At 38.2% G+C, this 15855-nt stretch overlaps 1 protein-coding gene across 7 annotated transcripts in view; it reads left to right on the forward strand.

Annotated features, from left to right (window-relative positions):
• Positions 1 to 11136, forward strand: part of TTC39B (tetratricopeptide repeat domain 39B) — a 154860-nt gene extending 143724 nt beyond the window's left edge. For all 7 annotated transcript variants that reach the window (XM_055578034.1, XM_055578029.1, XM_055578035.1 and 4 more), the window contains 2 exons: positions 86 to 202; positions 3219 to 11136. In XM_055578034.1, coding sequence (XP_055434009.1) covers positions 86 to 202; positions 3219 to 3309 — 208 coding nt within the window. In that variant the 3' untranslated portion in view covers positions 3310 to 11136. The remainder of the gene's footprint in view (positions 1 to 85; positions 203 to 3218) is intronic.
• The last annotated feature ends 4719 nt before the right edge of the window (positions 11137 to 15855 follow it).

The raw sequence follows: 15855 nt of genomic DNA on the forward strand, positions 1-15855 counted from the left end.
GAATGGGGAAAAATATATATGTTGAAAAAGAATGATATGTTCTTTCTTCTGTTTATATTTAATTACTTTTCATTCACTCTTTTAGCGAAAAGCTACTGAAGTATGACCACTACCTAGTGCCATTTACTCTGTTTGAATTGGCATTTTTGTATAAAAACCAAGGAGAAATTGACAAGGCCATAAAGGTCCTAGAAACTGCAAGGTAAGTGGTAACGGCAGCTTTCCTTGATTGCTATGGAATCAGGAATATCAATACTGTTTTTACAACAGCAATAACTTGATACACTTAAAAATGAACGTATTAATGAAAAATTATTCATTATATTGCCTTTGCTAATTTATGCTTAATTTCCACTTGTGGCTTTTGTTAGAATTGTGCAATTTTCAAGCTTCTTAATGCCTGACCCTATGACTGTTTACAAATGTTGTGATTTGGGGGTACCTACAGGACAGATTTCTAACCTATTCTCTTCTGTATCAGGGGTCAGAAAACTTTTTCTGTAAAGGGCCAGTTAACACTTTTGGCTTTGCAGTAGAGGGTCTCCATTGTAAGTACTCAATAGTATTGAAAGTGGCCATAGAAGACCATATGTAAATAAATGGGTGTGCCCAGAGTTGGCCATGATTTTGGTTATAGTTTGCTGACCTTTGGTATATTCCACCATCTCTCTCATTTCATTAAAAAGCCTCTCATTTGAAGAAGCCCTTTGAATCTTCCTGACTCTTTCTTCTTTCTGGCTATTGTGGCAATTTCATAGCACTTTATCAATCCTGGTGGACAGTGGTGCTCAGAGTTCCTGTGATCATGGTTCATTTACTGGGGACACAAACCCTGTGGTCTGCTTGCTTTGAACACTACTTGCAGTGGAGAAAGAATGCCGTGATAGCTCTAGGCCATAACTAGCTTAATAACTCATTGGTTTGTTCATTTCCTTAAATTTAGCAAGTATTCACTGAGTACCTATTATGTGCCAGACACTAGAGAAGGTTCTAGACAAACAACTGTGCATCAACAGGCAATGTTTCTGCTTTCTAAATTGTGGGGTATTGGTAAATACACAGATAAGAAAAATAGCAATGATTTATGCTTCATTGAGATTTATGATATGATACAAGGTACCTGGGTATTACTTTAGACTGTTAATTCTGAAAGGTTTCCTTGAGGAGGTGCTATGTAGCTGAGATTAGCATAATTAAAGCCAGTCCTGAGAAGATCTGTCACCAGAAGGCTGGATGAGGAGCATTCCTGGCTGGGGATAGGAGGGGGAGGGTGTCAAGATACTAGGTTGATAACGATGCTTTACTGAAATGGGGAATGCTTAGAGGAGCAGGGTTGAAGAGAGGGAAAAAAAAACATATTTCTGTTTGGGCTCTGTTATTTTGAGGTGCCTATAGGTATTCATATGGAGATGGTGAATTTACAGTCATTTATATGAGCATGTAGTTTAGTGTAAAGGTCAAGGCCAGTTGTAGATACTTGAATGTCACCAGGACAGAGACAGTGATATTTAAAGCTGTGGTGGGGTTATTTGGGGGAAGTTTTATAGCTAGAGAAGGATATCCAGCACAGAGCCTTGAGCTATGCAGTTATTTTAGAGATTAAATAGTAAGATTAAGAAGTGGCCATGAGTTAGGATGACATCCTCTAGAGCCAAGTGAACAAAATGTTTCAAAAGAAGAGTGGGAGGTTGTGAAGATGGTTGCCAAGAGGTCAAGCAAGGTGAGACCAGAGAAGTGGCTGCTGAATTTGGCAGCATGAAGATCATCAGCAATTTGGACAAGTGAAGTGAGAAAGTGGAGTCAGCCATTCCACTTTTTTATTTTATTAACCTAGAGATATGAGAAAGTCACTTTTAAAGTTAGTTTCTTGAGAGTGAGTATGACTGCCATTTCAGCTAACATTCATGTATCTTCAAATCTAGCCATTAGAAAATTTGGGACTAAAAGTACTGTTTCCAAGTATTTTATCATGTGGACATATTTAGTGTTATCAAACGGCAAAGAATCCGCCTGCAATGCGGGAGTCTGGGGTTTGATACCTGGGTTCAGAAGATCTCCTGGAGAAGGAAATGGCTACCCACTCCAGTATTCTGGCCTAGAGAATTCCATGGACAGAGGAGCCTGGTAGGCTACAGTCCATGGGGTTGCAGAGAGTTGGACAAGACTGAGCAGCTTTCACTTTCAGGTAATACATAAGGCAAATATATAGCAATGAAAATAAAAGACCAGTAATTCCCTGAGAAGGAGAAAGACCAGCAGTGATCAAAAAGTCAACACTAACTCAAGACAATGCTAGTGATGTCAACATAGACAAACTTCCCAATCATTTCAAGACTGTTGATTATCTGCAGTTCTCCTTGTACAGTAGGAGCTTTGCAAAGCTGCCGAGGTTAATTAGGGAAATACTCAATTACATCCTTTGAAATTCTAGTAAGATGTTGGTTTAGCTTATGAATAATAACCCTTAGCAAGGTTACCAGTAAGTAACCCTTAGACCTGTATAACATAGAGGGCTGTAGAAAGAAGTGAGTGCCACTGCAGAGAAAGATATCTCTCTCCCATAGGCCAAGGTGGTGTGTGTGAGAGTAGAGCCCAAGATCCAAGCCACTCCATTTTTCTGAGTCTGAACAATTCTAGCAAAAAAAAGTCAGTGTGGATGATATAAGTGAGGTTTTAAAGTAATCTGTGAATTTCTAATTCCCCTCCTGACATTGTCACATAATAATTATTGACTAAACCATTGACATTTGCCTGTGAGAATTGGAGTAATTTTGTTGTCACTGTTGTTTCATGAGTGTGTGTGTGTGTGTGTGTGTTTAACTTAAATTTTTTTTTGAGGGGTGAATTATCCTATTCACCTTGTTTATACGAGGTTGCCTAAAATTTCCAGTTTAGAAAAGGAGGTCAGCTATTTAAAAATAGGTCACGAATTTTTTTAAGTCCTCAGCATAGCCTTCTTGCTGTTTGGGAGAAGTACAAACCTTGCTATTCAAAGTAGAATTTTTAGACCACCACCTGGAAACTTCTAGAAATACAGAATATTGTCATCCCCCCCTCCACCCAGGAACAGAATCTGCATTTTAACAAAATCCACTGTTATGCATAGTGATGTTTGAGAGTAAATAAAGAATGAAGGTGAGAGGAAGGGGAGGAGGGTGGTGGTACCCTGGTTTATAAAGGAATTTTGACATTAAAATGTTATTGTTTTCTGTCTTTAGAAATAACTACAAAGATTACTCGCTGGAGTCCAGACTACACTTCAGAATTCAGGCAGCTCTTCACCTCTGGAAAAAATCGTCTTCAGATTGATCAGAACATGAAGGATGGACTTTTCTCTCAATTCCTACCGGCGTCTACTATAGATTAGGCCTTGTATTAAAGTGGAAAAATGATCTTGTGAATGAGAGACAAAAAACTAATTTTACTGTCAATATTTTCTATAATTTGTGTGGTTTATTCTTGGTCTACTTAAGTGTTTTTTTTTTCTCTATGGAATGATGGTCAGTAATATTTTGAAAACTCTTATATTTTGCATCTTCAAAAGGAATTTCAAATTAATTTGAATTGGAGAGTGAAGAAGTCTTTTAAAGGACTCACAGGTACAATAAAGTCTAAATAGATTATTTATTTTTTTAAATGTGGAAATGAATATCATGTAGGTAGTAAATGGCTTATAACCTGAGCCATATTTAGATTTGTTGGGCAGTTAAACTTCAGAGATAGTTTGTTGCCTAGAATTTAAGTTTCAGAAAGAAAATAAGAAAAACCTACATTCAGAAATAGCTTAATCATTTTCAGAAAACTCCTGAAAAAGACAAGTAATGGGTGTGAACAGGACAGGTAACGTACGTAATTGGTTGAAAGACCTGTATCTAGAAAAGATGAAATGTTATTATTTTTTATTCTTCATGTAAGTTAAAGGTGGTGGCATTTTTGAGAGACTGTCCTGTTTTTGAATGTACTTAAGTCTATCATTATTATAACAAAACTCAGAAAACTCCATGTATCTAAAGGGGAAATTTATATTTTGGATTGTTCTCAACCTTATCCATGAGAGCTAAAAAATAGACATTGATTATTTTTCTTATAAAGTTCCTGCTGCTTTAAAGGATACCAAGAATTTTTACACTCATACTGTTGGTGTCTAAGGTCTAGTTTTCTAATCTTTCCAGCACTGTGATGTTTCCTTGTAAGTATCTGGACTGTGCTTAGTCCTTTAATTTGCAGACGCAATCAGGGCGTAGCGCGGGAGGGAGCCTGACTGCATGGTGCTGGTTCTGCTGCCAGCAGTTACCAGGGTGACCGCTAGGGAGTCTCGGGCTCTCCCCGTCACTGTACCAGCGGTTACCAGGGTGACCGCTAGGGAGTCTCGGGCTCTCCCCGTCACTGTACCAGCGGTTACCAGGGTGACCGCTAGGGAGTTCCGGGCTCTCTCCGTCACTGTATTTTCCTCATCTGTGAAACGGAAAAAGAACAGATGACTTCCAAGGTCTCTTTCAGTTTTATAATTGTAGGTCAGTGTCTTAGGTATTTATTTTCAGCAACCAATGTTAAAATGTTTAATCCAAACCATTCCCACGTGGTGTGCGTTTTATTTTACAATCACCACTGCCTCCAGCCCTGCACCCCCACCCCAGCTCTCCAATGTGTATATGCAGCGGCTCAGGACAAGATTGCATACAGAGCGACAAAAAACGATTTATGAATCGATGAGTCAGGATTTTGCCTTATTTTTGTGATGAAGAATACCTTGTCCTGGAAGCCTCTGCAGTTGAACAAAAACAGCCCCTGACTGGCAGTCAGGAGCCCTGCTCTGTTAGTTAATAGTTCCTCAACATGGAACAAGGCATCAACCCTTTCTAGGACTCAGTTTCCCCAGTGGAGATAGCAACACAGAGCTTGGTGTTTGTGAGGGCTCAATGGAATAACGTGCGTGATGGCTTTTTTGGTAAATTGAAAGGCTTTGTCAATATGAGTTGTAATAGTTATGATTTTTATGTACAGATTACAGTATCAAAACTAAAGGATTGGCTGAGTCTGTGGTCTCTGATGTAAAATGAAAGAAGCGTGGAGATTCAAACAAATTTGGATTTATTCAGTGTTTAGCACTGACATGAGCTCACATTGTGAATTTGCGCCTTGATGTTTATTTCCTATTATAAGAGCCTGTGGGCTTCCCAGGTGGCGCTAGTGGTAAAGAACCCACCTGCCAATGCAGGAGACATAAGAGACGTGGATTCGATCTGTGGGTTGGGAAGATCCCTGGAGGAGGGCTTGGCAACCCAGCTCCAGTATTTCTTGCCTGGAGAATCCCATGGACAGAGGAGCCTGGCGGGCTACAGTCCGTAGGGTCACAAAGAATTGGACATGACAGAAATGACTTCACACACATGCACGCACGCCCAAGAACCTGTATCCAGCAGGTATTTGATCTTATTTTCTTCACCGTACTAATTCTTGGCCAATACGGAGGATGTATTTCCAATGGAAAATGATGAATTCAACTCTAGTCAGAGTACCACCCTTTCAGATAATATAGGTGGTAGATTTCCTCACATGCTATTAATATGAATTATAAAACTTTACATGAGGACCAGACAAAAGAGGAAATAAATTAACTGCCATTACAATTAGTAGTGGAAAATCTGTTGAACAATTTCTTTAAATATTACTTGGGAAAAAAGTTTCCAAATTCCTTAGAAGAGCTTTGGTGACATTAATTTTTTTTAATTAAAAAAAAAATCTCATTGCTTTTGTGAGAAGCTATGAGTCAAAGCAAAAGTAAGGTAAAAAAAAATGCTGTTTCTGATGTAAAATGGAAATGGTTTAAGTTAATGGAGGTTATTTTTGTTTTAACTCAGCATTACCAGAACAAATATAAAAAATTCATATCTCCCATTAAGATTTTTCCTTTGTTATTTGTTCTTATTATATTTGTATTTTTATTTCCTATCTGCTAACCTATCCAATGGATTTTTAAATGTTGTAGTATCATTAATGCTACAAATATTCATCTGTTTCCTGCCATGTTCAAGATACCATGGCAGTACTAGTTTCCTGTGACCTCTGCTAATACTGCATTTATAGAGTTATTTTGTGACTCAGGGTGTTCTGTGAAGAATGAGTCCTGAAGTGACAATGTTTTATCTGCTGTTGTAAGGGGCATTTGTAAGGAGGTTGGGCTGCCAATGTGTCTGACAGTTGGTGCAATTTGTGTAATTCTTGGTATAATTGCCTTAAAATTTTTTGTTTTTTTTAAATGCAAAACCAGAGATTGGCTTTATGTAAACTTAAGATCCTTGCCTGGAGAATCCCAGGGACGGGGGAGCCTGGTGAGCTGCCATCTATGGGGTCGCACAGAGTCGGACACGACTGAAGCGACTTAGCAGCAGCAGCAGCAGCAAACTTCAGATCCCTTGGAGAAGGGAATGGCTACCCACTCCAATATCCTTGCCTAGAGAATTCCATGGACAGAGGAACCTGGTGGGCTACAGTCCACGGGGTTGCAAAGAGTCAGACATGACTCAGCAACTAACAAACACAAACTTAAGACTTAAATAGATTAGCCTTTGTAATTTTGGTGGCAAGGAAAGCATGATTTCGGCTTGACAATGGAAGATCAACTGTATCAGCTCTTATATGAAAATATGTTTTAATATTTCTTTGCTTCTTCTGGATATAAGAAGGTCTCAAGTTATATAGGAAAAGGAGGTTCATTGATTCTTTGTCTCTCCTACAAGTGCGTAGAAGCTGTGGGTGAATTCCAGATTAATCAGTGTCAAAGATTATTAATGATTGAAACAATACAAGAGTATAACCATCTCTTTTGCAAAGGAGTGAGTTTAGCAGAGTTATGTGATGATCATTCCTACCTGACCTGGAAGCTTATGGTTTGAGCCTTGAGGTCACTGTGAGTCTTTGTTCAGTGGGATTCAAATCAGTGGGATTGTGTAAAGAAGAAAGTTACCACCTTTCAAAGAAAAGTAAGCGTTTTCTCTTTTGAAGCTTCTTTTAGAGGCAGTTACATTGTGGTAGGCACTAATAGCTGCTGCTGTTAATATTCATTATGATTTCACTTCTCATCTATTCTTTAAACCGAGTCTGTTGATGTTTCTGAATAGAGATTTTTCTTCATTTGAACTTTAAAAGTAATTTCAAAAAGATCTTTATAGTCAACTGAAAAAATTTCTGTCATTCTGATTAATTCTTCATTAATTTTTTTTGTATTTCTGTTTTTTCTTACTTAATCCATATTTGTAAATCATAAATTCAAATACATTTAGTTAAAATAATCTAATGAAGACTCCAGTGACTATTCTGATGCCCTAAGAGTTTGTGATTCATAGGGCATGGAATGGATCTCAGAAAATGTAACCTCCCCAACCTCTCAACACTCTTGTTTCTCCTTCAGTCCTGCTCTGTCCAGTTATGGTAGCCACTGGCTACATGCCATCATAGAGCACTTGGAACTTGGCACATGTTGGAATGATGCTGAGAGTCAGGGAGCATTCATTCATACATGCCTTCCCCTGTCATGCTTCCTGGGGTTCTGACTTATACCTGCTGCCTGCTGTGATCACCTTAAATCACCCGTCATGGTCCAAATATGTATCTGTGAGGTTTGCTTTTTCTATTTTAAGTTCCCATAAACCTTTATTTCATTATATTTCTTCTGCAGATAGTCATCGATCATTGGCCTGTTTGAACATTATTATTCTCTCCCTTCCTCAGTTCCTTATATACTAGACTGAGAGATTTTATTTTTAGGATTATTAGCTTAATCTGACTTTATAGACATTCCTTACTTTTTGGGATGTAACAGCACAAGCTCTTAGTTTGTAGACGAAGAGACTCTCACTTTTAAGATGTTAGATTATATGATTAAAATATTTTCTAGGATTAACATTATTCTGAAGATTTGGGTGACCCACTTCAATCTCCTTATATTATTAGTGTTTCAATATCGACTCAGCTAGGCTAATAGTCTCCTTTAAAAATTTTAGGTACTAGGTACCCATTTAGAGAATAATTTGGCAAATAGTTTATTTAAAGATGTGTATTTGTCTTTTGCTGCTTATTATGTTTAATATGTGTATGATACCTAAGTGATATGCATACATGTAACTGACATATTTTAAAGCTCTTTAGACATTTCCTATGGGGCTTCCTTGCTGACTCAGTGGCAAAGAATCCACCTGCCAATGGGAAGGTCCCCTGGAGAAGGAAATGGCAACCTACTCCAGTATTCCTGCCTGGGAAATCCCATAGATAGAGGAGCCTGGTAGGCTGCAGCCCATGGGGTCACAAAGAGTCGGACATGACTTAGTGACTAAACATTTCTTGGTCAGATACATAAATAGGCAGATAGAAAACAGCTTCAGTTCAGTTCAGTCCAGTCCCTCAGTCATGTCCGACTCTTTGCATCCCCATGAATTTCAGCACGCCAGGCCTCCCTGTCCATCACCAACTCCCAGAGTTCACTCAGACTCACGTCCATCGAGTCAGTGATGCCATCCAGCCATCTCATCCTCTGTCGTCCCCTTCTCCTCCTGCCCCCAATCCCTCCCAGCATCAGAGTCTTTTCCAATGAGTCAACTCTTTGCATGAAGTGGTCAAAGTACTGGAGTTTCAGCTTTAGCATCATTCCTTCCAAAGAAATCCCAGGGCTGATCTCCTTCAGAATGGACTGGTTGGATCTCCATGTAGTCCAAGGGACTCTCAAGAGTCTTCTCCAACACCACAGTTCAAAAGCATCAATTCTTCGGCGCTCAACTTTCTTCACAGTCCAACTCTCACATCCATACATGACCACAGGAAAAACCATAGCCTTGACTAGACGGACCTTTGTTGGCAAAAAAAACAGCTTACAAATATTAAATAGATAATATTATTTTATACTGTTCTTTCAGAAGGAGTACAGGGTTTTCTCCTATTTTCCCTTCCCCTAGACCAATTATTTACATGTTTTTTCTTTATATTATTAGATTGCTTGTTGTAAAACCCTGTTTCTGCTCCTCATTGTTGGTAGTTTTGTCTTGTAAGCATCCCTTAGATTTAGTTACTTTAGAATGTTGAAGTGTAATGAAAAGAACACACCAGAATTTAGCTTGAGGAGTAATAACTTCTGTGTTGAGTGGTTGCTGTTTGACCTTGATGTTCAAGTCCATTCCAGTCTGTTTATAATTTCGTAACCACAAAAAGAAATGATACAGGGGCTATGTAGTAGATTGAGAAGGCTGAGCAGGTTCTTGGCCTGGTCTATCCCATAGGACAATGTGGATCTAGCTTCATGGGAAGTCCAACCTTCACTTGTCCCGTTTACAGATGTGTCAATGTGGTAATACTGTAACATGACTCTGCATGGAAGAAATTAAAGCAGCCACCTCACCTCACTAATAAAGAGAGTATACCAGTGCCTACAGATGAGATATTTCATAGGAAAACTAAAGGTACTTTAATACCTTCATTAAGTAAAACCTAGTTGCATATTAATATATAATGTACCTTATATGTTAATCTAGTAGTTCTTAGACACACGTAATTTAAATGATGAATATAAGGGATGCTGGTATATCCCAGTGGGAGCTTTTGTTTTACTGCTACTTAATATTTTTTTTAGTAAATTGGTTTTAAGTTTTTAGTTTGTGTTACATCATTTAGGGGGAAAAAAAGTTAGTCTCAGTGTAACAGAACTGAAAACCAGAGAAACCAGATAAAATTAACGTGTTAAAGAATATTGCTTATTTCAGTTTTAAAGGAATTGCATTATTTTGAAGTGCTGGAAGGTCTTCTTCATTTCAAGGGAAGACTCTCCCTGCTTTAGAGTCATGCATTTTAATTCATTCTTGTCTTTATTGGAGCCAAGTGTCCAGGTGGCAACTTTGGGTATAGTAAAAAAGTTTAAATAATTTTTGTTCGTTCACTTTTTTTCTTGAAGTGATTTTTTTCTTCATAGTGGACAGATGTTTCCTATCTAGTGCTTTAAGAAAGTAATTTACACATAAAGAGAGATTATGGTAAACATTATAAATCTTAGGCTATTACTTTAATGGCTTCCAAAGACAGTACCACTGGGTTCTGTGTAACTAAGATTTGTGGAAGGAGAACACATGTGTTTCACTGTTATGTGCTATCCAGAAAAATTACTTAATTCTCAACAGTGTATTGCATTCTCGTGTTATGTTAGGGGAGAATTTTATAGCTAAGTAGTTTATTTAAAAATTTTCTTCCTTTGCTAACTGCCAACATCCGAACACCTGAATGAATACCAGCAGATTCATTTGTATACTAGTGTTTTAAAATATTTATTTGCAGATGTTTATAGAACTCTTGAATTTTTTGATGTAAGTTGCTGAATCATATGTAAAGGCAAAATATATATTTAATAAGTGAGAGGTATTATTTTATTACTGAGGCTTATTTCCAAAGCAAATTTATTTTGTAGGTACTTCACTTGGAAAATTTTGCTTTGACTTTAAACGCACAAACAAATCTGTCTAGAGATCTGGTCACCTAAAAAACCTTCATGTTACCTTGACATGTAGGGGGATTTTAATTATAGGCCATAGCGTTTTTGCAAATCACTGTTGGTTTCCTGTTGAATCATCAAACCTACCTGTATGTACTTTAAAATTTAATGTTTTATTAGTAAATATTTTCAGCATTTTACCTCACTTTTTCTCTTCTCATTACATTTGAACTTAAATCCTGTCTTCCCCATTCCCAGTGGTCACAGTTTTACAGAGCAAAATGTGTTTAGAAATGGAAGATGTGACTTCTAGGTAGGAAGAATGTGTTTAGTAGCATCCATCTGCTGATCAAGTAGGCATTGGATCTGGTTTAGAAAGTGAAATGGCTTGTAGGTATAAAAGCATTTTATCAGTATAAGTCAAGAAGAAAACTGTGAACTTCTGATGTTTTTAATATCAAAACTGTGTTCCAAAATGGGTGTTCATTTGCTGATTTTGTGTAATGTTATCATCTATGATGTATAAGCTCATGCTGATGTGAGATATAAATTTTCAACATGAAGACATCAGTTCCTGTAGCCTATATTTAACATTAAGACATTTTTGAAAACAAATATCATCTTAGAAACCGTATTTTTAAGTGCAAATAAATCAGCCCATCTTGAAAGTCAGTGTTTTATTTTTCATTCCTTAGTATTTATAGAATACTCTGCATTATTAGATGTGTGTTTAAGTTGCTGGATACTCTTGGAATTTTTTATTTTCATATTGATTTACTGGTTTACTACAATGTGCAATTGAATTATTATTTAAATAAATTACACTTGATAGAATTAAAGTCTTCTGGTTGGTCTACATGTGAAAGATGTACACAGCACCTGTTTTGCTGATATTTAATGTGTGATGTACACTTGAATGTTTGTTTCTTGGTAAGATGTTTTTATTTATAGCTGATTTATAGTATTACATGAGTTTCAGGTGTACAACATGGTGATTCAGAATTTTAAAGGTTATACTCCATTTATAGTTATTATAAAATATTGGCTATATTCCTTGTGCTTCATAATATATCCTTGCAGTTTATTTTATATATAGTAGTTTGTATCTTTCAATCTCCTATCCCTATCTTGCCCCTGCCCGCTTCCTTTTCCCCACTGGTAACTATTAGTTTGTTCTCTGTATCTGTGAATCTGTTTCTTTACTATTATATTCACTAGTTTGTAGTATTCTTTAATTCCATATATAAGTAATATCATATAGTATTTGTCTTTCTCTTTCTGACATATTTCACCAAGCATAATACTCTCCAAGTCGATCCATGTTTACAAATGGCAAGAATTTATTTTTTATGGCTGAGTAGTATTCCATCTTGTGTGTGTGTGTGTGTGTGTGTGTGTGTGTGTGTGTGTGTGTACACATCTTCTATATCTATTTGTCAGTTTTTGGACACTTGCTTCCATGTCTTGATTGTTGTAAATAATGTTGCAATGAACATTGAGGTGCATGTATCTTGTTGAATTAGTGTTTTAATTTTCTTTGGATATATACCCAGGAGTGTAGTCGCTGGGTCATATGGTAGTTTTATTTTTATTTTTTTGAGGAATCTTCAAACTGTTTTCCACAGTGGCTACACCAGTTTACATTCCCACCAACAATGTAGGAGGGTTTGCTTTTCTCCACATTCTTGCTAACATTTATTTGTGTTCATTTTGATGATAGTCATTCAGACAGGTGTGACATGGTATCTCTTTTTGGTTTTGATTTGCATTTCCCTGATGACTAGAAGTGTTGAGCATCCTGGCAAGACTTTAAAAAAAAATCTTTGCGGGCATGTGTAAAGGCCCTTCACTGTGCTTGCTATGTTCTTGGCTGAGCACTGAGCATGCAGTAGTAAATGGATGATACAGTTATCTTGAAGGGGGGATTGCCTTCTCATTCATCTTTTTATAATCTGTTTCGTAGTTCAGAGATTTAGGTCAACTGCTAGTATGTCCAATTTAAGGAGGAATCTTTAGCATTTGTGTTTCACAGTAGAAAAAAATTGGTCTCTGGAAATCAGAAGGTCTGTATTTGAGACTGAACTTATCTAGGAAAGTGACATGTGATCTCCTCCTCAACAACTGAATTTCTCTGAACGTTGCTTAATACCTCTGTAAAAAGGGGTTGATTCCACTGCCTCATTCAGCTCTAGGGAGGATCAGAGGAGGAGGTAGGTGAGAACCACGGCTAATTCAGCATCAAATGGCTGCTTCTACTCCTCTGGTTGAGTTAGTGAGTGAAAGTGAAGTTGTTCAGTCGTGTCCGACTTTTTGTGACCCCATGGACTGTAGCCTACCAGGCTCCTCCGTCCATGAGATTTTCCAGGCAAGAATATTGGAGTGGATTGCCATTTCCTTCTCCAGGAGATCTTCCCGACCCAGGGATTGAACCCGGGTCTCCCACATTGTAGGCAGACGCTTTACCGTCTGAGCCACCAGGAAAGTCCTGGATGAGTTAGAGCAAGCTAAAATCTGTCACAAACCAGGTGTTCCTGCCAGAGGGTGGCTTTTCCTGTCATGATTCAGTAACCCAGGTTCTTTCAGTCCTGTGGCTCTGCCGTCTTCTATGCATGGCTGCTAAGGTCACTTTCTTCTTTAGCATCAAGCTGCCAAAGGGGAAGAAGTATGGAGGGTGGTATGAGGGGCTTGGTGCCTATCATCTTCTGCATGTTCTTATTCCATTGGCTAGAGCTCAGTCAGCTTGGCTTACCTAATGACAAGAGAGGCAGAGAAATGTGATCTAGCTGTGGGCTCACAGACAAGGGGAAGTGGTGTGTGGGAAGCAGTTAGCCTGTCTCTGCCACATCCCCATTTAGGCTGTATCCACCATGGTTTTCCCAATGTGTCCTTGTTTTCATGTCGGTCTTTTGGTTTTTGGTGTGAGCAGTTTGATGGGTTTGGGGATGCGTTAGTTACAGCTCTTTGGGTTGAAAGTAAAGAAATCAACTTGAGCTACTTAGGGTAAAAACAAAAACTTGAGATGTAATATATCTAGACAGATAAAGGGGGTCTCGTGGAACCTAGGGGAAGGAATATGGAAAATCCTCAGGAAGTATTTGAATTCAAATTAGAATAGCTTTAGAATCTGTTTTTTTTTTTTTTTTCCGTCTTACCTGGTCATCCACTTCCTTTTCAGAAGATGAACCTCTGTTTGTGGCTCACAGGCTACACGATGGGAGGGAGATGTCCACAACAAAGGATTGTTTTTCCCTCGTGCTCCTTCTCTATTCCAGGTCAGTGAAGGATCCAGCCCACATTGTCCTCATCCAAGGCCCTGAGCTATTGAAATCTTTGCCTTCTGGTGTAAGAGGGGAAGGGAGCATGGTATATAAGAAGTGGTTCTAGGGCATCAATTGTGTGGTGACAGATGGTGTCTAGACTTAAGGTGGAGATCATTTTGTAGTGTATACAAAGATTGAATTGTTATGTTGTACACTTAACATTAATATAATGTTATGTACTATCTTTACCTCAATAAAAACTAATGCCTCTACCTGGAATTTTGAACATATTTCACATTCAAAGCAAATCACAGAGCTTTACCTAACTTCAGCAGGGTGGGAAAGTGCAGTCTATATTGTGCTTGGAAGGAGAAATATCAGAAATCGTTGTAGTAACCACCGTGGTGTAGATACTTGGTTCACTCTCCTTCCTGCACACAAAATAAACTCATTTCTGCCCCAAGGGAGATAAGCCCGTCCAGTTGTGGCATATTCATGACGTGCTCTGTGGTTTCTTTCTTTCAAATCCAGATGCACCTCTGACTCATCTGGAGACCATGAACTAAAAACTTACTTGCCCTCTACGCACAATTTATATACTGGTTGAATAGAGGCAGGATCATAGCAATAAACACTGCCATTCTGAAAATGAAAAGCAGAGTGTGGGAAACACAAAGCAAACACTGTAACAGTTCTAAAATTCTGTCTTTTGAGGCTCCTACCTTGGGAATGGAGGTGCTTCTTGATTAACCTTGATCCCATTTGCTGAGAGGAGGGCCCTCATCCATGGTTCTCTGGAGCATCTGCCTTCACCTTCTGAGAGATGATTGTTGTCCATAATTTTTTGGCCACATCTGAAGTGACCATCAGGGGAAATTGTCCTCCTTAGGAACCGAGCAAATTTCTCAACCCTTTCCTGCCCCATGTTGGGACCAAAGAATCACTCTATTAAAAAGTCACATGTCTTTCAGTGCAGGTAATTCTTTGGCAGTGCAATTCTCTCAAAAATTTAGTGTGCTTTTAATCTATTTGATTCATCACCAAAGTATTTCTAAGACATTCTTTGCAGGGACTTCCCAGGTGGTCCGGTGGCTGAGATTCCACACTCCTAATGCGGGGGTTCCAGGTTTGATCCCTAGTCGGGAAACTAGATCGTGCATGCCACAACTAAAGATCCTGTGTGCTGCAGCTAAGACCCAGTGCAGCCAAATGATATTAAGACGTTTTTCTCATTTCCATATCCAACCTCCCTTGACTTAATTGAAACATATTACTAATATTGATGTGAGTCAATACTGTCTCGGGAATTGATTTCTGTATTCATCAGAATGGGCTTGGATATGCCATAGTAACAACCAACCAACTAACCAATTCTCAGCCGCTTAAAATAACAGTAGTTTATTTCTTGCTTATGCTGTATGTGTATTTTAGGTCAATAGTGAACCCTGTTCACTATTGTAGAGGCCACTGGAACCCTCACCATCTAGAATGATACTCATCACTATGGTAAATTACACACCGACTTTTTAAAATACCTTTATTGAGCTATAATTTAAATGCTATATAGTTTATTCCTTTGAAATATACAATTCTGAATTTAGTAAATGTACAGTCTTGTGTCGCCATCAGCACAGTCCGATGTTAGAACATTTCTGTCACCTCGAGATTTTCCCCTTGCCTATTTGCTGTCAGTCCCTACCCCTACAACCTCCTGGCCCCAGGCAAACATTGACCTGTGTGTCTCTATAGTTTTATCTTTGATATAAGCTGGAATCAAACAAAATATGGTCTTTGGTTTCTGGTTTCTTTCACTTAGCATTATGTTTCTGAGATTCACCCATGTTGGATATATTTGTACTTTATTCCTTTCCATTGTTGAATTGTTTCCCACTGTATGAATTTACTGTGTGTCAATTACCCATTCACCCATTGGTAGACATTGGATTGCTTCCAGTTTTGACTTTCAGGAACAACAGCACTATGAACGTTTATATACACGTCTGTGTGTGTACATAAGTTTTCATTTTCCTGGGCAGATGCCCTGGGATGGATTTCCTGGATTATAGGTAAGTGTATGCTTAGCTTTTTAGTAAACTGCCCGTATTCCAAATGTACTTTACCATTTTA

This window comes from Bubalus kerabau, chromosome 4, assembly GCF_029407905.1.
Source record: "Bubalus kerabau isolate K-KA32 ecotype Philippines breed swamp buffalo chromosome 4, PCC_UOA_SB_1v2, whole genome shotgun sequence".
Lineage (NCBI taxonomy): Eukaryota > Metazoa > Chordata > Mammalia > Artiodactyla > Bovidae > Bubalus > Bubalus kerabau.